The sequence below is a fragment of the Danio rerio genome, chromosome 1 (assembly GCF_052040795.2).
Source record: "Danio rerio strain M-AB ecotype USA chromosome 1, GRCz13ab, whole genome shotgun sequence".
In the NCBI taxonomy this organism is placed as follows: Eukaryota; Metazoa; Chordata; class Actinopteri; order Cypriniformes; family Danionidae; genus Danio; species Danio rerio.
This window is the reverse complement of record NC_141021.1, coordinates 29,442,275-29,468,374: the sequence shown is the minus strand read 5'-3', so window position 1 is coordinate 29,468,374 and position 26,100 is coordinate 29,442,275. Positions and strand designations below refer to the sequence as shown.

Genomic DNA, 26,100 nt, shown 5'->3' with positions numbered 1-26,100 from the left:
ACCGTGCTACCCACTGCGCCAACGTGATGGCCTGACGCAAGTCTTATTAACTTAGAAAATAAAGCATTGTAATAATTTTTTTTTTTGTATCATTTAAAAATAATGATTCACTCAAAAACATTTTATCAATTTTGCCATTTAACACTTTCTTAGTTCAATGTAATAGAATTTGAGGACCTCAAGAGGATTAATAGCAATTGATTTAAAAACAAATCTACTTAAAATTTAGAACATTCATATATATATATATATATATATATATATATACATATATATATATATATATATATATATATATATATATATATATATATATATATATATCAATCACTTAAGCAATATGACGAGGTTCGTGGTGCTCAAAGAGTTATAAAATACTCTAAATAGTCACTGAGCATTTGAGATTAGCTTCATTAACTTTTGATAACTTTAAACCCAGTTCAAACCCAGTTCAAATATCAAATCACTTTGTTCCATTTCAGAACAATTTATTAGGCAATACTTCATAACCACACTTTTTTTTATTGCACTCGAAGTGTTCAGTCAGGGTACCTGGTTTCTTAACTCTTTTATATTGGACATGGGATATTCTTTCATGGCCACAAACTGTAAATATTGAGCACATCTTTTTGAAACAATGTTTACACCTCATAACCCTAACCATAGAAACTTTTGCATTTCACGATAAAGAACATTTCGTTTATTGTTAAAAAAAGGCATCAAAGAAAATAAAAAAGGAAACAGTCCACATTTGACCAATGTCTGAAATGAATTAAATTCGTAAAGTAATATCACAACGGATTCACTATATGGTAAACAGAAAACTTGCACTCTAAAACAAGTGAAAATTTGTCAAATCATACATTTAAAAACAAAATGAAAATATCATCTTTTCTGATGCACTGTTTCAGTTAAGAAGATTATGGTTTAAAGTGCCTTGACAAAGTCACTTTGTCAACATGTAAATAAATTATTGTGTAGTCTCAGATTAGTGTAAAAAAATATATTCCATCCATCCATCATGTAGGTCAAATAGGCACCCTATTTTTTAAGTAAGCTATAAACTCCTAAATATTCACAAGAAATCTCCATCAGTTTAGTAAGAAGGCAGGTTTCGGGTAATCAAACAAGCTGAAGTCTCCCTGGTAACGAGCATAAAGGCGGCGAATGTCTCGTTGACTGATTCCAGAAAAGTAGCGTTCCACTTTTGTGCGGTTGTAGCGCGTTATGCCTGGTGGGATACTGGGGTAAGACACCAGACCAGCAATTCCAGCAGATTTTAAAATATAAGGAGCGTCAAGCTCCAGAGTTTCATGGTGTCCCACAACATTGTAGGAAATATCACAAGGAGCACAAAGCTCAGCATATGTCAGCCAGTGAATAATGTGGTCACCAAACTGCCTGTCCAAGTGCTGTCGGCCTGTTTTGTCACCCAAGTAACGCACAAAATCCTCAAACCGAAGACCAACACTTTCGCTGTCATCGTGGTGGCTTCTGCGATATTTGCGAACAATGGCTGGGGCAATGTCATGTTTGTACCAGGGTTCAAATCTTGGGTTCTTCACAAACTTGTCCTTGAAAGCAGATATAAGGCGCTCAAATGGGTCTCTGACAATAAAGAACTTGAAATAGGAATTCAACCTGTGAAACAAACACATCAGAATAACATTATGTCATATCAGCCATACAATAAAACTTAATACAGTTATAAGTGAGGATGAACAAAGCAGATAAATCAATATTTTAACAATACAGTTAATTGAAAACATTTGCTTAAGATTGCAGCTATACAAAGCAGGTGGAGTTGGTGGTTGGATTTTCAATGAATTACTAAATCATTTAGGATATTTAGTCAACTCGTTTTACATGACCTTCAAAGAACCTTTGTGATCCTGTCTCCATGTTATTATAAGCCCCCCTGTTTATTTTTCTCCCCAATGTCTTTAACAGAAAATATTTTTTTCAACATAGTTGTAAAGATGATAGTTTTAATAACTCCTTTCTAATTACTGATTTATTTTATCTTTGTCATGATGACAGTAAATAATATGTTACTAGATATTTTTCAAGAAACTTCTATAGAGCTTTAAGTTACATTTAAAGGCTTAACTAGGTTAATTAGGTTAAAGTTCAAAAGGAGACTAATAAGTCTGACTTCAACTGTATATTAATTGTTGCTAGACAACAATTAATTTTTGTAATCACGATTTATTGCATGGTTTTCTGTGAAAAAAATGTGATTATTTGATTTGTTATGCATAAAAAACGAATGCTTTTTAAAAAGACGCAGTAAGCATTTTATTTTCAAAAGTATAGAGTAAGTGTATGAACAAGAACAAAACATATTCCCATAGCATTTTGGCAGTTACAATATTTTAAATCTCAACTTTAATGGCATAGTCAAATTGAATTTACAACCAAAGGTATTTGCCACTACCAGAGCATAAAAGGTTACCAAATTTGTAATAGAAATTAAGTTAAGTTCAGATTTTAGAGGCTTGATAACAGACCCTTTTTCCCATTTCCGGGTCTCTCAGAAAAACTCCACTATGGTGTTATCAAGACTTTCAAAAAAAGGAAAAAATTGTGTGAGACTGATATCAAATTTACTCTCAGCCCCATAGAAGCTGCATTAGAAACACCTTGTATAAGAGGTAATTCTTTTTTTTTGTAATTTCACGCAAAGATAACATAATATATTTATAAATGCATATAAATGTTCATACATTTTTTTATTATTTAAACATTAAAAATGTTCAAGGATTTAATATTATGATGACCGTTAAATGTGTCAGGCGACAGGCTTGTGAAGAGGGTCTACAACAGGACAGTTGCAAGCAACATCAACTTAGCATTCAGAAATGTATTTTGTAACCAGTAAAAACAAAAACTTTTCATTTTATCAGGAAACTACATAAATGGTCCATTCTGTAGCAGCTGCCACTGTTAGGAGTGAGGTAAAGTGTTTGAAAACAACGAATTTTAATCTGTGAAGTACATGCTTGTACTCAATTTTCTTTGAATAATAAACAACTAACATGTCAAGAAATAGAAATAAAACAAAATCAACTCAGCATTTATGTATTCCTCTCCACCAAGCGAGTTGCTAAAAAAACACTAGATTCTTTATTTAGTTGAAAATGTAAATGAACTCCCCAAAGGAGTCTGCTGAGCCCTAAAGTTACTTCATTCACTGTTTGCGTGCATGATTTGGTAGCATCAATGGTGTGTACTGTATTCGAGTGATGACTTGAAGTACTTTGGTGATATGGAAACTCTGCTTCAGTAGTGACAAAGCTTTGATTTTGACAACTTCACCATTTACTGAAAATGTCCATTTAAGAGCTTGCTACTTTTATCCATATTATTGTACCAATCCAGTTCATGTGAGAGCTAGTGATGGGTCATTCTTGAATGATTCGTTGATTTTGAACAAATCTTTTATTTGAATCGAGAAAGTCCTGCATACACACATTGTCCAGGTGTAGGAGAAGGTTAGTTCATTTTTGAGTTCTCTATCAAGTGTTATCAAAAATTTGATAGGTTCATTTCTTGAGTTATCATTTTCTTTTTTTTGAGTCATCTCTTTATATACAGAAGCAACGGCAGTCTTAGTCCTTCCCGAAATGCTCTCATTGGTTGGGAAGTGTGAGAATTATGTTACCCATGCCAATACTAATCAATTATCCAACCTCTTGTGACCTATGGCTTCCCAGTATGTGTATTTAAAGCCAATAAACAACGAAGTTTCAAAATATTATCGATAAAATAATTGATGCCATTGATTAATTAATTTATGCATGAACTGCATAATAACGCATTAAACTGTCCAGCATTAATGGTCATCAGTGCCACTCTGGAAAACGAAGAACACCTGCACACCCTAGGTCCAGGCTGATCAGCGCCAGCTGCAGCTAATCAACCACAAGCTACAGAAGCCTTACAAACTCAGCCAGAGTGGGAGACACATCTCTATGAGACAGAGCACTAACGCCTTCACTTTTTCCTCTTTCAGACAGCAGCTAATGACCGATCAGCCATCCTGGAGCACTATACTGACAGCCTGCAGAAAAGAGAACAACACACAGCGGTGCACCACCCTTAATCGCACTTGTTTGTCACAATTAAAAATAAATCCACCCTCTGGGACCTACACTTTAATCCTACTTGTTGTGTGATTCTTTTCCCATTTACACTGATGGAGAATGCAGGCAAAAGAGTGAAGAATCACTGATGCACAGACCCCTTAATTATTATTATTTTTTTAGGCAAACATTCCCGTTGTTTCAACATAGACCAACTTCTCCAGTGGCTCATCAAAGTTAGCCTTTGCCAGTAGCCAAGCACCTGGCCACTCGACAGGAGCAGACAGAGCAGGAGCTCTTGGGCCCATGCATAGCTGCCACTCAACGCTTTTTGCTGCCAGACCCTCAAGTACGCGCCACTCAGATCCTACCAAAATTGACCCCCATAACGTCATCGACTCCTATCTAAAGGTGTTTGAGACCACCGTCACAATGTAGGGGTGGCATGTCAATGACTGGGCACAGGCTTTGGCCCCCTGCCAACGGGTGAGGCACTGTGAAACTGATTGCTCTGTGGAAGCGAAGTGGGAAACTCTGGCCCATCTGGGACTATCACCAACATGTGCAGGTCAACAATTTTTTGACTGGGTGTAAAACCCCACCTGCCAGCTCATGCCCAAGCAGCTAATCTAGCTCGGCTCACGCAATACTGTGTTTTTCGAGGGGCACCCAACAGCCAGCCAGGTAGCAGAGCGAGTGGTCATGAACAGACTGATCCGGGCTCTCCCTCGGTCACATCGTCGACAAGTGGGGATGAGAAACCTGTCGACCACCTTGGAGCTTGTCGAGGCCATTGAGCTGGTGGATACAACCCTAAACAGGGAAGGAGGGCAGCGAGCACTGCCTTTCCACAGAGGGTGGTCCAGGAGCAACACGCATCGGAGGCAGGCTGGTGGCTTACTTTCCACAGAAGGAGCCAATGCCCATGGGGATTTTGGTGCCCCCTTCCTGAACCTGGCTGTCAGGTAGTATTGTCCATTGGGAGCTGCCTGAGAGAGAGCCCCTGAAGCAGATGTTAAAATTAATGGCAAGCCATTTTGCCCTCCTGGACCCTGGAAGTGCAATTAGTCAGGTACAGGGTGAATCAGTGCACCCCTGGCTGGATCAAAAATCTCCTTGCCATTCACCTGTGTCCACTGGGGACACCTGAAAAGTTCCAGCTGGCAGTGTGACCATTTCCAAAAACTCGACACATGACCAGTAGAAGTTGGGAGTGGTAAAAGACTTACCAGTGCACGTGCTGCATGGTAGAGACTGGCCTGAGTTTGATCGCTGCTAGCCACCACTGCCCTGCCTGCCAGCTCCAGAGGGAGCCCCCGTCGACGGAGGCAGAGTCGAAGACCCCATCAGAGGCCTGTTCTTTTGGTCCCGGACTGGACTGCAGGAGAGACGGTGAGTCCTCTTCTCAAAATTCTAACCTGTTCTATGTGTTCCAAAAGGTCAAGGGAGGGTGCTCATTCGCAAAAGAACAACACGGGTACATCAGGCTGAAATACTACCGGACCCAAGCCTGAGTTCTGCCAATCCTGTTTCACCCCTCCCCCGGTCTACTCATCCAGTTACCCACCACTGAGGTGCACTTCGAGCGTTTTGAGATGGATCTATGCCTATGTCTGCCCAGGGACATGAGCACATCCTGGTGATTGACTACCCAAAAAGCCCCCGCCAATGTCATTGTTTAGGAGCTTTTCCTGCTCTCTCTGCATCCCACCAGAGATCCGGACCGATCAGGGTACTCTCTTCATGTCCAGGCTAATGGCAGATCTTTGCAGGTTGCTGAGAGTGAAGCAGTTGAGGACTACAGTCTACCACCCACAGATGAATGGCTTGGTCGAGTGCTTTAACAAACCTGTTAAACAGATGCTGAGGTCGATTGCCACAAAGGACAAGCGCAATTGGGACCTCATGTTGCCCTATGCCTTTTTTAGCGTCCATGAAGTCCCACAGGCCTTAACTGGTTTCACCCCATTTGAGCTCCTCTGTGGCCGACAACCCAGGGGCCTTTTGGATGTGGCAAAGGAGGCCTGGGAGCAGCAGCCTGCAGCCCATACTTCTGTTAGGCAGAAAATCACAACAGGCACAACAACACCACTATAAACAAAAAGCTCAACCATGGTAATTCCTTCCAGGAGACGTAAGGTTCGTCCCAAATCAAACAAACTTACGGACTGTTCTACGCCATTTTGTAGTATAAAGTGTAAGTGGTACATTCACACCATAAACTGTACAATATATGGACGTAGTATCCGTGATGTCACCCATAGGTTTCTGAACACAGCAGAAAAAGCTACAAGTAGGCGCGGCCAACCATCACCATTTTGTTCTCGTGTCATCACACCTACGGCGGGATACCAAACAAGGGCAAAGAGGCAGAGTGAGCGGAGCTACAGACACCTGCAGGCATTTTGCTTGGACCTGGCTTAGACAGACTTTACTTTGGGTGAACGCTTAATCCTTTATTACATGCGACTCGTTTGTGTTCTGACCACATGTGCTTGGCTGTACACTATATCAATAAAGTGTTTAGACTTTTAAAAACACTGTTGTAACACATTGAGCCACTAAACATTGTTCTTATGACGTTTTTCTACAGGAGGAAAACGCAAATTACTTTCAAACACTAGTGCTAAGTCTATATAGTCTGTGTTAGTAGATTCAAGACTATTGATGAAATCCAGGCCTAAAACTGTGTGACAACACTTCAGATTAGGGTTGCACGATACATCGTTTCAGCATCGAAATCCCGATGTGATTATCGCGGATGCGCACATCGCAGGAGGTGCGATGCAAAGCAAAAAAAAAAAAAAAAATATATATATATATATATATATATATATATATATATATATATATATATATATAAAAATATATATATATATATAAAAATATATATATATATATATATATATAAATATATATATATATAAATATATATATAAAAAAAAAATATATATATATATATATATATATATATATATATATATATATATATATATATATATATATATATGGGTGGAGCCGAACCCGAATACGGTATTCGGATAAGCACGAATAGCGTGTTTTTACGAATACTTATTTAGAACAAATACTAGAAAAAAGGTTACTGACACAGGCTGCTGCTCCACACAGCAACAGAGAAGGCTTGGCAGAGCGAAAAATACTGCATTACTATTTTTGTTAAATAATTTTTTTTTCATCATACTAAAATAACACGTGACAGAAGTTCACTTAAAAGTGACACTTCCGTCATTCCTACTACTTTCAGAACATAAATTTTGATATTTTAACATATGAAAATGCAATGCAGTTATGAAAATTGTGAAATTAAAGCAATAGTGCAGAGTAGGGTTGTAACGGTATGAATTTTTTACGGTATGATAATCGTCTAAAACAATACCACGGTTTGACGGTTTCGCGGTATACGGTATGTTACAAATGTTACAAAATAATAGAACATTGAAGCAAATTTGACTTTTTCTAAATAATATATTTTCAGTTGCTATAAACAACACCACTTACAATGAACAAATAAAAAGAAATAAGAAAATAATAAATAATGTGTCAAAGTCTAAATAAAGTCCAAATAAACATGGTGCAAATCCTCAGTAAAAAAATAGATATAAATATTTACTATACTATAAATAGTTACATAACGAAACTAGATTCAATATGGAACATCCTTAGGTTTTATGTGCCAGCATGGATATGGTTGTCTGTGGATATGGATTTGGATATGGTTGTCTGCAATGCAGACAAACAGCTGCACCTTCATTTGCGTCTTTTGAAAACAGCAAGAGCAGCAGTTCGTCTTTGCTGTGTCACTGTTTTGTCATGTTTCTGTGCTGCTGTGCATGCAAAAGTACTTAGTATGAGAATTATTTCATGCAAAACTTTTTTTTTTTTTTGCGTTTTATTTAACCGTGCATAAATGTATGCCTATCTTTCATTCCTTGTTGTTCAAAAAGCTCATTGTTGGTCCACAAACAAAAGCGAAACCTATGCTTATTAGTTGAGTGATAGCGAGTTTGAACCAATCTGGGCATGGAGGAGGGACAATGCATCAATGTATCATGTCTGGTTTGTCCGGAGACACAGTGACGAGCGTTTCTTTGTCAAATCAGCGTTGTCAAATTTTGATGACGTAACCGCACTGATTCCGGAGCTCTGAAAGTCCGCGAATGTTATGTGATACAGCACTGGAAAGCTGAGATTCTCTTCTTTATGCCAATCTTTGAATTGTATGAATCAGATCAGCGGATCAAAAGTTATTAAACATTTAAGAGCAATACTTATTTTTAGCCGCGGGCGGCTGTCTCGGTCTTTAAGGGTTAAAACCGTTGATATGCAATTGTTCATGGTATGATAATCGTGCACGTTCAAATCGTGGTAGACCGTCATACCGGTACATTGTTACAACCCTAGTGCAGAGATCTAGTCCCCGCGTCTGGTCAGGGTGCACCTGTAACCTTTAAAAACGCAGATGCGGAGGCGCACTTACCTCACACACAAAAGAACTGGGCATTCAATTCATGTTTTAGTTAAATAATTATTTAAATACAGCTCTCTTGATCTTTAAAGGGGAAAAAAACGCAAAAGAAATTTGTCGTTAAATTAATTTTAGCAAAGACGCAACTGCCTGTCCTTTTCACATTCATTTTTCAGTTAGGGATTAGGTCTATTAGAGTAACCTAATAAAAATGTTTTTGTTGGACACTGTAGTCTACACATTAATCAATATTATAATTTATTATATACATTATTATTAAAACTAAACTATACAATTGATAAAACAAAACCCTTTTTAATGTTTGCTTTCATTTTGATACCGCTAACAATTGTAATAAGAAACATCACATTTTGCAGAAGCAGTCTCAAGTTAAAGATACCTTATGAGTTTAAAGATGATCAGCCTGCCAAGTCAAGTTTACAGTGTCATAAATGAAATAGGTAGCATGAGTAAAGGGGATTTGTCCAGCACACAACCTCTTATGCCGAGTTCAGACTGCATGATTTTTAAAGTAGTCGTGTCACAGATGTTTTCACACTGCATGATTATCTGAGCTAGCATTTCGTCGCTGCTTTGTTTACACTGCAAGATGGATCGGCCACAGGGACATTCACATTGCATGACTTTACTATAGGAAGAATCGCCGACAACTTAGTCCAAACTACGTCTCACAGCCAAAAACACGTAGTATATCTTTTGTTATTAACTACATAATGAGAAAGAAGCCTTTAATGGGGTATAACATGTACATGTTTGCTCGCCTGGGTTTAAAGGGAACTAGCCATTTCTCCTCAAAGTTGATAATAAACTAATTTCTTTCTGTATGAAATGTCAAACAGACACGGTTGCTCCTGAGTCCTGTCAAATCTCCACTAGTTTTCCTCCGTTTCGTGGGTCCAAATAAACCGAAAAAGAGCGCTTTTAACTTCTCCCCCAGCCTCCCGCTGGCCTGCAGCAGGTATACAGACACGCACACATAAGTGAAAGCTGCTCTCTCATTGGCTGTAGGCGATGGCTGATGTTATTTTCAGTCAAAACTCAATTCACACGGCATGATTTGAATCGCCGACAGCTCCAGATATTTAGCATGCCAAATATCTCACAGGCATCGCCGACTCATCGGCGATTCTCTCAGATCGCGTCTTTGAAAGTTCATACTGTATGATTGTCACTCACGTACACGAGCAGCGATTCGCCTGGGATTTCAGGCATTTGTCTGCGATTTCTCAAAACCTGTCGGCGAGCCAAAATCGGGGCTAAAATCACGCAGTCTGAACTAGGCATTATATGCGCTGCAGGTAGGCTGAATGATAATCTTTAAAAATATATATGCAATACAAAACTTTAAACATTTATGTTTTTTTTAAATAAAAAGAAAAGAAATCAGGAGAGTAAAATATAATTTAAACCACTGGTCTGGCGCAGATACTTCATTGTTTGTAGCGAGAAGAAGAAGAAAAAAAGCAGATGAAAACCTGGCTGGGGAGACGGCGATAACATGAATTATCTGTTCTTCAGAAAAGATCACGACATTGTGAGGCGTTTATCATACAACGCAAGTCGTGTTATAATCATTAATATTAACTAATATTAATTCTCTCTCTAGACTTTGAAAGATTAAGCTCTTGCATTTTTTTTTTATTGTATCCTTTGCGCAAGTTATTTATCTATCTATTATAAGTGGTGAGAACATTATTTACTGGCAAACATGTTCCTAGATCTCGTACATCAACAAATAAAGTAGCCTACCCAAGTTAATTTACCTTTTATGTAAAAATTAAGGAATAACTTAATTAAATATTAATAAATAAAACATCCGTATAAGTGTACGTGTTTATTTTTGAACTTTCGTTAATAAAGCAACACAAAACTTTTTATAACTATTGTAGTTAAATATTAAATAACTTTAACTGCTTGAAACCGTATAATAATAACAATTAAACGTTACATTTTACTTAACAAATAGCGTAAATGGCACTTTAGTAATCAGTGTAATAATAATATAAATATTAATAATTATAAGTAAAAAGAAAATATTAACCTAGTAACAATATAAGTCAGATGTTTAAAAAAACAGCGTAGGTTCTCTTCACCTTTTGTATTTTGTTTTAAATTATTTGCCAGAAAAACTAACATGTTGACTTTGTCCGGTTTAATTGAAGAATGGGGTTATAATGTTTCCAGCAATACACTGTCAGACGGTGTGCTTGTAGGGAAAATGCATAGACAGGCTACTTTTTCACAACCATGCAAGAGAGAGTTTCTTGCTTCTGTTCCACCGCCCGCATTTCTCACAACGCAGGTTTCTCTACTCTGCAGAGCGTTCTTAACTAGATACCAAATACTGGCCAGCCAATCAATCTACTAAGTAAATGATTAATAAAATGATTTTTAAAAAATGCGGATAAGGTGCATTTATTTGACAAAAAACTAGTCTTCACATAATTGTTTATGTTAAGTGAACTAATATGAACCTTTGATGGATTTCTGTGTCAGTCATAGAAGACAGGCGAGGTAAGCCATTTCTTTCATGGTCATGAACTAGGTTCTCTGGTATAGCTTCAACCTTGGAGAACTTTCCTGAAAAACAAACACAAAAAAACAGCATGTTTTACATTCAAGAAAGACACACAATTTGCCATAATTCATCTTATTTGAGGTATAATGGAAAAAAGTTTTTATTAAGCTGTAAAATTTATCAAATGTTATTTTCATTCATTTTACTTTTTACATGAACACGTCTTACCATTAAGGACAATGAGAACCTTTTTCCATTGTGTGTTTCCAACTTTGGGTGTCTGACAGAAGAGTATCTTGTGCTGGTCACAAACAAAAATGCGGTCCAAGACAAACTTGCGCACAGTTGTGTGAGTAAGGTTCCAAATAGATGAATTGCTGCAAACTGTTGACAACTGCTCCAAACGCTTCTCGTTCACTAAGTGCCAGTCTATGGGTTCCACCACAGAGGGACTAACTGAAGACTAATAAGCAAAACCATTAATATAAATGACACAAAAAACATTCATGTAAAACTAAAAACAATTCAAGTTGCTTTGGATAAAGCAAAAATATAAACCAACAAACTGTCTCACCAATATATATGGCTGTGATGCTCCCTTTTCCGGCCACACAACTGAAGGAAGTTTTGTAGTAACAGATGACAAAGTCCAAACAAATATCTCTGACCTCCCTGCGTAGTCTAAAAATGAATCAAAGGGAAACATTGGGAGTGCCTTAATGCCATTTATATGTCAAAATTGTCAATGTTGAAGTTGTAATTTGTAATTTGTAATGAAGTTACAAATTAGAATAGTAGAATAACCATAAAACACATTTAATTGCGTATATCTTTAAATTTTTTGCTCAGGATAGTTAAACATACCACCTGGTATTCTGAAGCTGAAGTTGATGAACTTGCTGACAAACATAAGAATAAGTAGCACCCAGCCACAAGCACCAACCAGCAACCAATGACGGCGCATCGTTGGCAAACAAACTGGCTGACAAATCCTAAAAAAAAAAAAATAAATAAAATAAAAATTGGAGTTCGGAAATTAGTTAAGAGATGTTTATTAATTTTACTGTGCATTCCAGAAAAGTAGCTAAAGGATGTGATAAGAGATGACATGGTTTATGTGTTTTCCCCACACCATTTGGTGTAGCACTGAGGAAATAATTATTAAAACAGAGGCCAGACACACATTCCAGCAAGAATACAGCAAACTGTTGAATTCGTTCAACAATCGAGTAACTTAAAAAAAAATGTAATTAGCACATTTAACTTCTCTGTTTAATGCAGAATAAAGAACAAATTAGTTTGGTCTTATTTTAAAAAAAAAAGAGAGACACTTGACAGTAGGCTTAAGTGGTAATACAGTAATATGGTATAACGCAGGATCTAAAAATAGCAACGATGTCACTTTCAATACTGTTAAACCGTCATAAAAACAATTCACTTAAATAGGAGACAAGTATTAAATAATAAATATTATTTATTTAATGGCTAAAAATGAATATGCATGATTGTCATAACAGGACCGTGTGGAGGAGAGAGAGATAGAGGTGAGGTAAGATGGTGAGTCGCGCACCAAGTAACCTGCAGTTTGGCAGTATTTCCTTCTCGTTCATACAAAACTAGGAGACGTGGTAAATACGAGAGGTCTACATTCCCGCTGCTGTAGCCCGGGAGCCATGGGATCCGACCAGATTTCTTGCACTGCGGGAATAAATTTACGAAAAAAGCGCGGGAGCGGTCGGTAAATTTGACCGGTGGTGTAATTTGAAAGGGAGCAGGAGCAGGGGCGCGGTCTAACAATATCGCTCCTGAGCAAGCGAGCACAAGCGCATATATATGGATGCTGTTTATATGTTTGTGAATGAGAGATGCTGTGTGTCGCTCTGTGTGTGTGTGTGTATGTGTGCGCAGAGATGGCAAAAGTACACAAATCCTTTACTTAAGAAGACGTAACGATACTCATGTTTAAAATTACTTTGGTAAAAATAAAACTTTTGTACTCAAGTAAAAGTAAAGTAGCGCCTCAAAAATGTACAAAAGTAAAAAAGTCCAAAGACATGAGGTATAGATGAATAATAGGGAGTAATTGGCAGTAGTGTATAAGTGTGTGTGTGTGTGTGAATGTGTGTATGGGTATTTCCCAGTACTGGTTTGCAGCTGGAAGGATATCCGCTGTCTAAGACATATGCTGGAATAATTGGTGGTTCATTCTGCTATGGTGACCCCTGATACATCAGAGACCAAGCTGAAGGATAGCGAGTGAGGATAGGCTGATGCAAACTCACAGCATTCAGCATGTAGTTTTTCAGCTGTTAGATAAAAAAAAATATCAGCTGCCGTTCATGTTGATTCACTCTACAAAATATTCTAGAATAATTCAATAAATTGTTTTACATTTTACACTGAATTCCGTCTAAAATATATTGCATGTTTTTTCTTTTGCTAAATTAAATTCTTATCAATTTTGACTGCAAAGTGCAAACTTTTTTTTTTGCATTAGGCTAAAGCTGCTTATTTCTTCAAAGAGCATGTCTTATACATAACCCATTATTTTAGTGTTTTTGTACTTTCAGGTGTTGTGGTTATTTTATTTAATGAATAAACATTAAATCTGTAACAGTTTTTCTCTGGTGCAATTCTCAGATCAGAATTGAAATTCTCAAAACTCCCTGTTCAATCTTCACATCATCGTGTCACTTCCTGTACATCAGGAAAGCAGCTTCTCAATATGAACAAGTTGCAAATGCTTCCATGCAAATGATTATGTGCAATTCTCTGATGCTTCCTACATTATCAATTGCTGATGTAATGTTGATCAAACTATTATTTTGGCCTCTGTTGAATCTTTTCCCTCCCCACAACATTTAATTGTTCGTTCATGGCATTTCCTTACATGAAAAATGGCTGAACAAGTTATCATATATTTTGTCAATGCATTTTTATACATTTCCATTAGAATTTTTTTCCTAAATCACTTTACAATTTGTCAATTTCTCCCAGGTAAATCTTGACTTTTTTAATGAAGGTCTAAAAGAAGGTTGTCCTATGTTCACATTTTTACTTTGTTTTTTTCTTTGTGTTATGCAGTGCTGTATTTTCCTATTCTGTATAACAATGACATGATCTGGCAACAAATTAATGTACAAACAGCCAAACAAAATATTGCCATAGTTTAGATCAGAACAGCCCTCCAGAGTACACTAATACTGACAACATGATAATATTGAACACAATGATAGAAGAACTTGCCATTCTGAAGCCACTGACATGTACATTGAAACAGAAAATTTGTTTTGAGAGCTGAACTAATTGAGCAGGAGAGCTTTTGCAGGTAACCTGTGGTGTTTTGCTAATTATATGCGTTGTTTTGAGAAATACACTTATGCTCACTGTTTTGCAAATTTCACTTCTGATCTAAAAAAATGTGGCAAAGTGACTGAGAAAAACTGTAATACATTTATTCTATGCTAAAAGCAACATATACAGGCATGACTACAACCTATAAAACATGTACATGATCATTTTTCATGTGATAAATTCAGGATATTTTGCATTATATTTTTATTCATAAATTAACCAGTATAGTTACTTTTGTTGTTGTAAAATATTTGTTAAAATTATTAATTTAAGACAGCAGTTTAGGCCTATGTAAAATCATGTGGTCAAAAGGCAAAAAACTGAAAAACAGCATAAATTCTGTATTAGGAAATATGAACTTATCAGAAATAAAGGAAATTAACTATATTACTCTTGTTCTTTCTGTGGAACTTCAGATTCTGTTGCTCACTTCTTTGGGATAATTAATTTTTTTTGAAAATTGTAAATGTAATGTAAAGACTCTAATTGTCCAAAAGATTTGTTTTTCTTTAAGCTATAGACATGTATTACATTAAAGAAAAGCAATTCCTTAATTCGGGTTAATAATATGCAAAGTTTTTTTTTTTTTCGGGATAATATGCAAAGTTTTTTATATACCTGTGTAAATATAAAAAATGAAACCAAATTTTGTATTTTTTAAACAGGAAATGGATCTGTACCTACCCTTTCAGAGACTCATAAAACAAAGCATAATATTTTCCATAAATTTGTATTATTTTATTCGTGTGCCCCTCTCTTTTTTTATTGTCTTTTTTGTCACTATCTTTCTCTTTGCCATTGTAAAACTTCTTTAAAATTGTTCTCTTTTCGTGCGATATATTTACATTGTATTATACTTATTCTACTGTATTTTTTTATTGTAATCGCCTGTTATTGCAATAATAATAAATAACATTATAAGGTAAATTAATACATTCAGATGTCGTGCAGAACAGACTATTTATTCAAGGCCAAAAGACGTGACGTGATATCAATTTCCGTTTTGGATAAATTTTCAACCATGACGGGACGTGTAGGGGACGCCTTTTTACCGGTCATCGGACGTTGATTGTTTGCTGGGTACAAAACTGTTAAAACCACGCTAAGCAGTAGCGAGTCAATGTTATTGCTTTTCTTACAGTTTTTATAATTAGAAGATAAACGTTTAAAATGCAGTAATGGCCCACCTTTCACTGCTCGCCTGTAACTTACATATTGCAAACAGTCCAGTCCAAACCTTTTCATTGAAAATATTCTATAATCTTCTCTTGTCGGAGCTCCCAAAGTAACTTCGGGATCTGTAATCCGCTCAACGTTAATGTTAGTTGCATCCGTAATCAGTTCTTAGTACCTTTCTCTGTGATACGTACAGAATCGATACACATAACTGCGCTGCTGTTCTTCTTTTTGTTTTGCATTCGGCATCCAACGAAAAGGTGCATTACCGCCACCTACTGCGGTGGATTGTTGGTTTGAGTCAACCATAGATATATACAAGAGATATCGCATAGGGACCCTGAGCATGCGTCAATAGCGCCGCCACATTGGTACAGTGCTCCCAGGACAAATGTCATTCAACCGCACTCAAGACAGTGTTATTACGTGAAGATGCAGGACTTTAGCGCTGTCTACGGGTGTAGTAACGAGCAAACAAAGAAAACAAAGCACAAAGGCAGAACATTTCATAGGTAATAATAAGTTTTTTTTGCGATTTTTGTATGTTCTGAACTTTTGTGCTAATCAGGTAACGTTAACGTTATATCTGATACAGTCACTTACTGCACTCACCATACGACAAAGCAGTTCCAAATCGCACTAAACACTCGGCTTATGCTAGTTTTGTTTAATAAAATCAGCAAACAATGCAAAAGAAATATGACAACGAGATGCTGCGCTGCCAGAAACTTGTATTATTGTCGGCTAACGTTAGTGAAAGAGTCGTTCGGGGGATTCATTCACAAACGAATCGCTCCCTCCGTCAGTATGAGAAGTGAAAGCGGGAGAGGAGGTGTGTTTCAGGACACGGATTAGATTAAATTTATCAAACACAAGCTTTTTTGTCAAGAATGCCAGTGCGGTTTCTGATACATCAATGTAGAAAAATGGTGTAAAATTATAATTTTCGTAATTAAGAAATAATAATTACATACTAACATCCAGGAAAACTCCCGATCATAGATATAAGTGTATATATATCTCCGGCTTTGGATGGCCACAGTCCTCCACTGTACCTTGGTCCCGCATTCATTTCAAAGGAGCGCTACCAAGTAGCAAGATGGCGGCGCTATTGACGCATTCCGTCCACTAGACAACAATAGGCCAGGCGACATCTAATGTATCTATGGGAGTCAACAACCTACTTCTTCCTTGATGTTTAACGGCGGTCGGCATCCAACGTCAATGGTACATTACCGCCTTCTTCTGTACTGGAGTGCAGACCGAATTTGCACAGAGATAATACTGTTCCCTATTACTTCATACTCCCCATCACCACCATTGCCTCTTTTTTATTTATTTTATTTACTTATTTATTTACTTATTTAATATTATGTGCATACATATATACATACACACAGGTACACACACACACACACACACACACACACACACACACACACAACAGCCTACAGACATTCATATACTTTTCATACCATAACTATACAATTTAACTCTTCTGTATATACTATTTGCTACAGAGACTTTTAGGAAATATAAGAAATGTGTACTAATGTCTCTTGATGTTTTTCTTAGTTTTTCCAAGAGAGCACCCTTGAACCCCCATTTTTTGTATATAGTTTTGTTTATCGGGAGTATGTTGTTGTATTTTGCACTGTCTGTATATTGCACTTTCTGGAGCCAGCCCCTAAACTTTTTACTCATACACATGCTGCTGCTGATTGCCTGTTGAGTATGTGTGTGAATGAGTGTTTATGAATATTTACCAGTGATGGGTTGCGGGTGGAAGGGCATCCACTGCATAAAACACATGCTGAATAAGTTGGCGGTTCATTCCACTGTGGCAACCCCAGATTAATAAAGGGACTAGGCTGAAAAGAAAATGAATGAATTAATGAATAAATGTCCCCCGATAATGTCAACAGACTGGACTGTCTTAGCAACTAGCAGGATGTAAAGGGGTACTAAGCAAAATTGTTTCTATTTTATTATTAATGTTCTCTTACAAATGCAATCCAACTTTTCAATAAGCACAATTGTTTGCATTAAATACCTTATTATTATAATTTTCCAATTTCCATATTTGCAACGCCTGTATTTTTTTGCAGTCCACTTAGAATCCAACATGGAAATCATATTTGTTTTTTATTGACATTGTTTTGAAATTCAAATGGCACTGTGTTTTTTTTTTTTTTTTTTTTTTTTGTATTATCTTGATGTTTTATTGTGGGTATGTTGTTTACAGGAAGAAATCCGTGTTACAAAAAAAAGCAAAAATTCTGATAAAAAAATAGTATTTTGAAATTAAACAGATTTTTTGTCTTGAGTTTACATCAATTTTACATTTGAATAGCCAAAATTACAAGGGTATCTGCTGCTTTAAACATATAATAGATAAGTTGGCAGTTCATTTCTCTGTGGCGACCTGATTTATAAAGGGACTAAGACGAAAAGAAAATGAATGAATGTTTGGTCACTCCCCCAAACCTTTTTTTGACAAATTAAATTAAATAAATATATATTTTTAAAATTATTATTTTTATTATATGCAGTTAAACAATTTTTACAAAAAAATAATGAATTACATTGATTTCTCTTGTTCTTTCTTACTTATTCCGACTGTTGCTCACTTATTTAGGATCGTTAAATTTTTTTTTTATCTGATGTGAAGACTGATTGTCCAAAAGATTTTTTTTTTTTTTTGCAGTCCACTTAGAATCCTACATGAAAATCATTTTTGTTTTTTATTGGCATTGTTTTGAAATTCAAATGGCACTTACTGTGTTTTTTTTTTTTTTTGTATTATCTTGATGTTTTATTGTGGGTATGTTGTTTACAGGAAGAAATCCGTGTTACAAAAAAAAGCAAAAATTCTGATAAAAAAATCGTATTTTGAAATTAAACAGATTTGTTGTCTTGAGTTTACATTGATTTTACATTTGAATAGCCAAAATTACAAGTTTCAGCCTTTTAATTGCGAATAATCATGATTGATCGCTAAAATGTGTGATTTATTAGTTAACTTTAATAATCTATTGACAGCACACACACACACACACACACACAAAATATATATATATATATATATATATATATATATATATATATATATATATATATATATATATATATATATATAGGCATGGCAAGGCAAGTTTATTTATATAGCACATTTCATACACAGTGGCAATTCAAAGTGCTTTACGTAAACAAGAATAAAGACACAAGTAAAATTAAAATAAAAACAAATAATAAAAATGCGTCAAAACAAAACAAAAACAGGAAAAATGTGATATAAAAGAATGAAGAAGAGAAAAACATGATAGTGCAATCTGTTGGACGCAGCACAGTGCTCATTCAGTAAAGGCACAGCTAAACAGATGTGTTTTCAGTCTTGATTTGAATGTGCCTAATGTTGGAGCACATCTGATCATTTCTGGAAGCTGATTCCAGCAGCGAGGGGCATAGTGGCTGAAAGCTGATTCACCCTACTTTGACTGAGCTCTCGGAACTTCTACTTTATATGATCCTAAAGATCTGAGTGATCTGTTAGGTTTGTATTCAGTGAGCATATCTGTAATGTATTTAGGTCCTAGGCTATTTAGTGATTTATAGACCAGTAAAAATACTTTAAAATCTATTCTGAATGTAACTGGCAGCCAGTGTAAAGACCCGAGGACAGGTGTGATGTGCTCTGATTTTCTGGTTCTGGTTAGAATTCTGGCTGCAGCGTTCTGGATGAGCTGCAACTGTCTGACTGTCTTTTTAGGAAGACCAGTGAGGAGTCCATTACAGTAATCCACCCTGCTGCTGATAAAAGCATGAACAAGTTTTTCTAAATCTTCACTAGAAACAAAGCATCTGATTCTTGTATGTTTTTGAGATGATAGTATGCTGATTTACTGACTGCTTTGACATGACTATTGAAACTCAGATCTGACTCCAGAGTCACACCAAGATTCTTGACCTTATTTTTTGTCATCTGACCTTTAGTGCCAAGGTACGCATTTACCTTGAGAACCTCATCTCTGTTCCCAAACACAATCATTTCTGTTTTCTCTTTGTTTAACTGAAGAAAGTTTTGGCACATCCAATTGCTCATTTCATCAAAGCATTGGCAGAGGGTGTCAATGGGGCTGTAGTCATTAGGCAGTAAGGCTAGGTAGATCTGAGTGTCATCAACATAGCTGTGGTAGGAGATTTGGTTCTTTCTCATTATTTGGCTTAGAGGGAGCATGTAAAGGTTGAACAGGAGAGGTGCCAGAATCGAGCCTTGTGGGACTCCACATGTCATGGTGTCCACCTCGACCTATGATCACCTATACTGACATAGTAACCTCTCCCTTCAAGGTAAGATCTAAACCATTTGAGGACTGTGCCAGATAGCCCAACCTAGTTTTCCAGCCTATCCAGAAGTATGCTGTGATCGACAGTGTCAAATGCAGCACTGAGACCCAACAATACCAGCACTGATATTTTACCTGAATCTGTATTTAGGCGTATATCATTAATGATAATCTTTATAAGAGCGCTTTCTGTACTGTGATGTGCTCTGAAACCAGATTGAAAATTGTCTAAACACCCCCTGAAGTTTAAGAACTTGTTAACTTGGTTAAAAACAACTTTTTCAATGATTTTGCCAATGAAAGGGAGATTTGAGATTGGCCTGTAATAGCTCAATAGGGTGTTATCCAGGTTGCTCTTCTTCAAGAGGGGTTTAACAACTGCAGTTTTAAGTGAGGTTGGAAAAAATCCCTGATAGAAGTGAAGCATTTACCACTTTTAGAAGATCCATTTCTAAACAGGTAAACACCGTTTTGAAGAATGATGTGGGGAGCGTGTCAAGACTGCAGGTTGATGTTTTCATAGCTTGCACAATCTCTTCTAAGATTTTACCATTAATTGCCATGAAATCAGACATAATGTCTGATTTCTTAATTTGTGGTTGAGTTTGTTTGATATTGACACAACTTGACTGATTGAATGAGCTGATTGCCTTTCTGATATTATTGATCTTATCAGTAAAGAAATGAGCAAACTCGTTACATTTGCTTTCAGAGAGGAGTTCACTGGGAATCCGACTGGGGGGGTTTGTGAGTCTCTCTATCGTTGCAAAGACTGTACGAGCATTATTTACGTTGCTGTTTATAAGGCTTGAAAAGAAAGTCTGTCTAGCAGTGTTTAGTTCCATATTAAAGGCATGAAGACTGTCTTTATAGATATTATAATGGACTACTAGTTTCGTCTTTCTCCACATACGCTCAGCTTTTCTGCACTGTCTTTTCATCATTTGTACTCTAGGTGACCTTGTCCAAGATCCCTTTTGCCGGCCAGTCATCTTCTTGACTTTAACAGGAGCGATGTCATTTATGACATTCTCAATTTTAGAATTAAACAAATCAAGGAGAGAATCAACAGAATCTGCAGATATACTTGATGCTAGCGATATGGCCTTCATAAACTGCTCACTAGTGTTCTCATTTATGCATCTCTTTCTGACAGAGACAGATCTGTCTTTAATAGCTGGAGTGATCAATATATCAAAGAAGATACAGAAATTATCAGAAAGTGCCACATCCTTAACAACAGTCGATAAAATGTGTAACCCCTTAGTTATAAGTAGATCAAGGGTGTGTCCACGATTGTGTGTGGGTCCTTGAACATGCTGAGTCAGATCAAAAGTGTTAAAAACAGTCATCAGTTCTTTTATAGCATTGATTTCTGGATTATCAATGTGAATATTAAAATCCCCAGCAATACTAAAATAATCAAATTCAGAGGTTACAATTGATAACAGCTCTGTAAAATCCTCAATAAAAGCTGGAGAATATTTTGGAGGTCTGTAGATAATGATCAGTAAGATGCGTGGAGCACCTTTTAGTGCTATACTCAGATATTCAAAAGACAAATAGTCACCAAATGACACTTGCTTACATTCATACACATCTTTAAACAGGGCAGCGATGCCTCCACCTCTCCTATTAACTCTGCAAACACTCAAAAAGTGAAAGTTTAAAGGAGCTGCTTCATTCAGAACTGCTGCGCTACAACTGTCATCTAGCCAAGTTTCATTTAAAAGCATAAAATCAAGGCAATTTGTGTTGATAAAATCATTGACTAAAAGAGACTTATTGTTGAGTGATCTGATGTTTAAAAGCGCTAACTTAACAGTTTTAGCTGTTTTTTCTATAGTAGTCTCAGATCTACATTTAATAGACACCAGATTTGAATGATTTGCTATACGGCCTAATGAAGTCTTTGGTTTTCTGTCACTTAACACAACACATATCTGCTTAGAGAAAGCTACAGACACACTGGGTTCCTGCTTGTTCTGAAAACATTTGATAAAGACACTGTTATCTAAGCAGGTCCCCGACACACATCACAGAGAGCTCTTGTGTTCACCAGCTGAAGATGGGGCGTTGTTGTTTGGGCCCTGGCGGTGTGGCAAAAATCGGAGGGCTCTTCCAGGTGGGCTCATAGGTGGTTGTGGAACAGGCCGCTTTTTGGTTGGTAACTGGGGGCTTGCGGCAATGGAGTGTGAAAGTTTAGTTTCAGCATACACCAGTTCCTCCATCTTTTTTGAAAAACCCAAGAGTGGTGAACATTGTGACAATGAGAACGTGTCCGGTGACAGAGGCTGTGCATCTGGAGATTCTGTCTGCAGAAATATGTTTTCCTGAGGATCATTTTTGAGTGACGAGACTTGATGCTGTTTTGATGCGTCACAGTCTGCCAGTGTTGAGCAGAGGGCAACTGATAGTGTCTCTATCAACATTGGGTGTTTTGGCTGCGTGGCATTATCACTGTCCTTGGGTGATTCGTCAGCCACAAGTCCACTCAGGAGCTGACTTGAGGTCCTGTGGTCATCTGGACATTTGCTAGGTGTGTGTGTGCAATTCAGTTCAGTGGCATACACAGCTGATGGATGATTGAGGGAGAAAAAAATATTGTCCTTTAGCACCTTTGCACCAAGTTTGTTTGGATGAAGGCCGTCTAATGTAAACAGCTGTCTTTGGTTCCAGAAGAGATTGAAGTTGTCGATGAAATTCAGTCCTTTCTTGTTACATGTTTTCTGTAGCCATACATTTAGACCAAGAAGCCGTGAAAACATATTTGTCCCTCTTGCAGGGAGTGGTCCACTAATGAATGGCTGAACCTTCAATCTTTCAACTGTTTCCAAGAGCTCACAAAAATCTTTCTTGAGCAGTTCTGACTGTTCCTTCCGAATATCATTCTTCCCCACATGGATAATAATCCGTTTTGCCGTCTTGTGCTTTTTCAGAATTTCCTCAAGTTCTTTGTTTACATCAGAAACTGTTGCATGAGGAAAGCAGTATGTCATAGTAGATTTCCTCCTGAAATTCTTGATTATTGAATCTTTTACGGCTAGTGTTCTTATCTCAGGTGTGATCGGAGCAGAATGCCGCTGTCTAGTCGGCCTTGAGCCTCTGTTCCATGCAGAATTAGTTGCTGAATCATGCGATTTCTGTCTGACTGCATTTGGGGATTCTTCACCCATATTACTCAAAACGTCATATCTGTTCTGAAGCTGTATTTGAGTCCGAGCTCTATTTGGGGTAGAAGACGCTAATGCGGCAGCGTATGATCTGACCCCACGAGTACCCTTTGGTCTCGCACCTTGTTTATGCCAATGCTCATTTTCAACAGTTTTTTTCTGTTTTTCTGTGCTCAAAACAGTAGCAGGAACAGATTTATGGGACTCACCGGCTGTGTGCTGAGAGGATCCACAATGAAGCTGAAGTTCTGGTCGGATCGCAAGCAACTTCGTTTCAAGAACTGCAATCCTTTGTAGAAGTTTGTGGCAGTTTGTACAGCAGTGAGAATATGAATTAATCCGATCCAGAGGCATTTTTACAGCCGTGTTTTCCCGTCTCCGGAATGTAAGCAGCTGGTAGCTGGTAGCAGGAGGATTGTTTAGACGGTAATTTCCCTCTTGTTAGTAAAGCTAAATTCCAGAAAGTTTGTAGAATCGATGCTGATCTTCAAGTCGTGTTGTTTGAGCACTGTGCTGATAGGCTCAAGTTAAAATTAGGGTATAAGATATAAAAGCAAGAGTGCGAAGAGCGGAGCAGTGGTCAAAGACGTCCGAACAGTAGCAAAGCAGGAAGTATATATATATATATATATATATATATATATATATATATATATATATTGTGTGTATGTGAGAGTGATTGTATGGGTCTATTACACACTCTTAAGGCCCTATCGTACATCTGTGTAGGGTGTGATTTGTTGCTAATCTCATACAGGTGCAGGTTGCATTTTCATGTTGTGCGCTACTATTTTTTAAATAGCAAATCCAATTGTGCCACTATTGTGGTTGTGCTGGTCTGTGGGTGTTTTAAGGCTCATTGTTGGTGCGTTACTATTTTGAGGCCGTGCCATTGACCAACAAAATGCTGCTCTAAAGTCAATTGCACAGAATTTTTGTAATTTAAAGAGTGCCTAAGGTCCAAAACATGCATACACATTGCTTAAACAATGATGTAGAGCAAGATGTACAGCAATACACTAATATCTTTACATTCGAAAAAAATAATAAAATATTAAAATGTTTTAAAAACATATATTTATAAATAATTTTAAAAACCATTACCTCTATTTATTCTTCAACTTGGGGGCCTTTGTTATCCGGCTCTGTTGTACTACGTTTATTCATGACAGTTTGCACTTGTGTAATGTTATCATTATTATAAGTAGTTGTGTGTATAAGGATATTTATATTTGTTTAAAAAAAACCAAGTTTAGATTTATCCACCTGCTGGGTTTTGGAGACATATACATCACCATATGGAGCATAGGAATAGAAAGTGTGTTTGGATATACACTTTGTTATTATTGTTCATTTATTAGTTTGCTGGAAATTAGAACTGAATTTAGAAATAGTTTTGAAACAAATCTTTGAGCTTAAACAAAATCAAATATGTAGACTAATGAATGTCTTCATTGAATTAAGTTTCTACTATTTTCTTATTTCACGAAAGTAAAGGAGTAAAGTGTAAAATTAAACAAAGTAAAGAGTAAAGAGGCTGAATGGAGGAGGCTCGTTCTGCAGATGGTCTGTTTAACTATTTTCTTGCTAGTGAAATGTTCAGCTTTTACCACTAACAAAGTTCACCATGTAAAAAGCATGCTTTGACATGACACAACTGACTCCTAAAGGGAATTGGAGATGAGACTGATTGGTTTAATGCATGTTATGCTCAAAACACACATATAACTCATTAATAGAATAAGTACATGCACCACAGACCGTTTTTTTTTCCTCCTTCCTTAAAATAGCAAAAGGCAGAGGCAGTGTCGCAGTAGGTAGTGCTGTCGCCACACACCAAGAAGGTCGCTGATTTGAACCTCGGCTCAGTAGGCGTTTCTGTGTGGAGTTTGCATGTTCTCCCTGCCTTTGCGTGGGAATGTGTGTGTGGATGTTTCTCAGGGATGGGTTGCGGCTGGAAGGGCATCTGCTGAGTAAAAACTTGCTGGATAAGTTGGCGGTTCATTCCGCTGCGGTGACCCCGGTCCCCGGATTAATAAAGGGACTAAGCCGACAAGAAAATGAATGAATGAATTCAGACAATTGCTTAATACTTCTGCAACATGCACTTTAAACTTTGTGCTTAGATAATTAAAATGGAGATCCTATTATTTTAGAGCGTTACCCTTTAACTGTTAAGCTCTTTTTTTCAGCACCATGGTATTTTACCATGGTATTTTTATCCATATTTAAAAACAAAAAAATTCTGTTCATATTTTTGATTATCTCCCATTTATTTTTTATGGCAGCATCTTTTGAACATGAATGTGATTATTTTTGTGCTAGCAAAGCAATTTTTGCTAATTACGAAGCAATTTTTGTAAAATAATAATTTTTGTAAATAACATTCAGTTTGTTGCACAGAGTGATCGTTTAAGTGCTGTGTGGGAGGTAAATTTGCATGTGTGTTTTTTTATCAATGACAGCAGCCATAAGCCTTACTCAAAAGTGAAAGCATGTGCGCACATAATTTAAATGATAATTATAAAATTAAATATAACAGTTATGATTACGACAAGCATTTGACATGTTTTTTCTTTCATAGCTAACGCATGGTGTTGTGCATGAAAATAAATGTTTATGGTGTCAATATAACTACTCTAGCTAGGATGATGTTGAAGATAATGCAAGAAGGAAGCTGATAATGACCAATGTCTCATTTTACCAGTAAAAAATGGTCTAATAATGCTCTAAATGACAAATGACAAGCATATGTCTCAAACATGATTCAGCTTTAGAATTATAAAGAGTAGCATTCTGATATCGTAACTTTACTGTGAAATAACAAATAGGACATATTGATAGTCTGTTCAAGTCCACCATTCCAAGACTATAAAAAATGCAGTATTTTAACCAACAGTAAACCTACACATAAGCCTAGTATTATTAGTGTTGTTTTACC

At 36.7% G+C, this 26,100-nt stretch overlaps 1 protein-coding gene across 10 annotated transcripts; it reads right to left on the bottom strand.

Annotated features, from left to right (window-relative positions):
- Positions 1-677: 677 nt before the first annotated feature.
- On the bottom strand, positions 678-16,866 carry chst10 (carbohydrate sulfotransferase 10). 10 transcript variants are annotated; one of them, XM_087235573.1, is made up of 6 exons: positions 16,615-16,866; positions 11,978-12,102; positions 11,685-11,791; positions 11,339-11,573; positions 11,067-11,172; positions 678-1,641 (listed from the first exon to the last, which is right to left on the bottom strand). In XM_087235573.1, the coding sequence occupies exons 2-6, from the start codon at positions 12,072-12,074 to the stop codon at positions 1,092-1,094; spliced, it is 1,095 nt and encodes a 364-aa protein (XP_087091699.1). In that variant the 5' UTR covers positions 12,075-12,102; positions 16,615-16,866; the 3' UTR covers positions 678-1,091.
- Between the last annotated feature and the right edge of the window lie 9,234 nt (positions 16,867-26,100).

Bases quoted from the DNA above. Each gene is read 5' to 3' on its own strand.
- chst10 (XM_087235571.1), bottom strand. The intron at 11,574-11,684 runs GTGAGACAGTTT...TTTGCTTATTAG, and splicing joins CATCACAGCCATATATATTG to TCTTCAGTTAGTCCCTCTGT. The intron at 11,173-11,338 runs GTAAGACGTGTT...TTTGTTTTTCAG, and splicing joins GGTTCTCATTGTCCTTAATG to GAAAGTTCTCCAAGGTTGAA.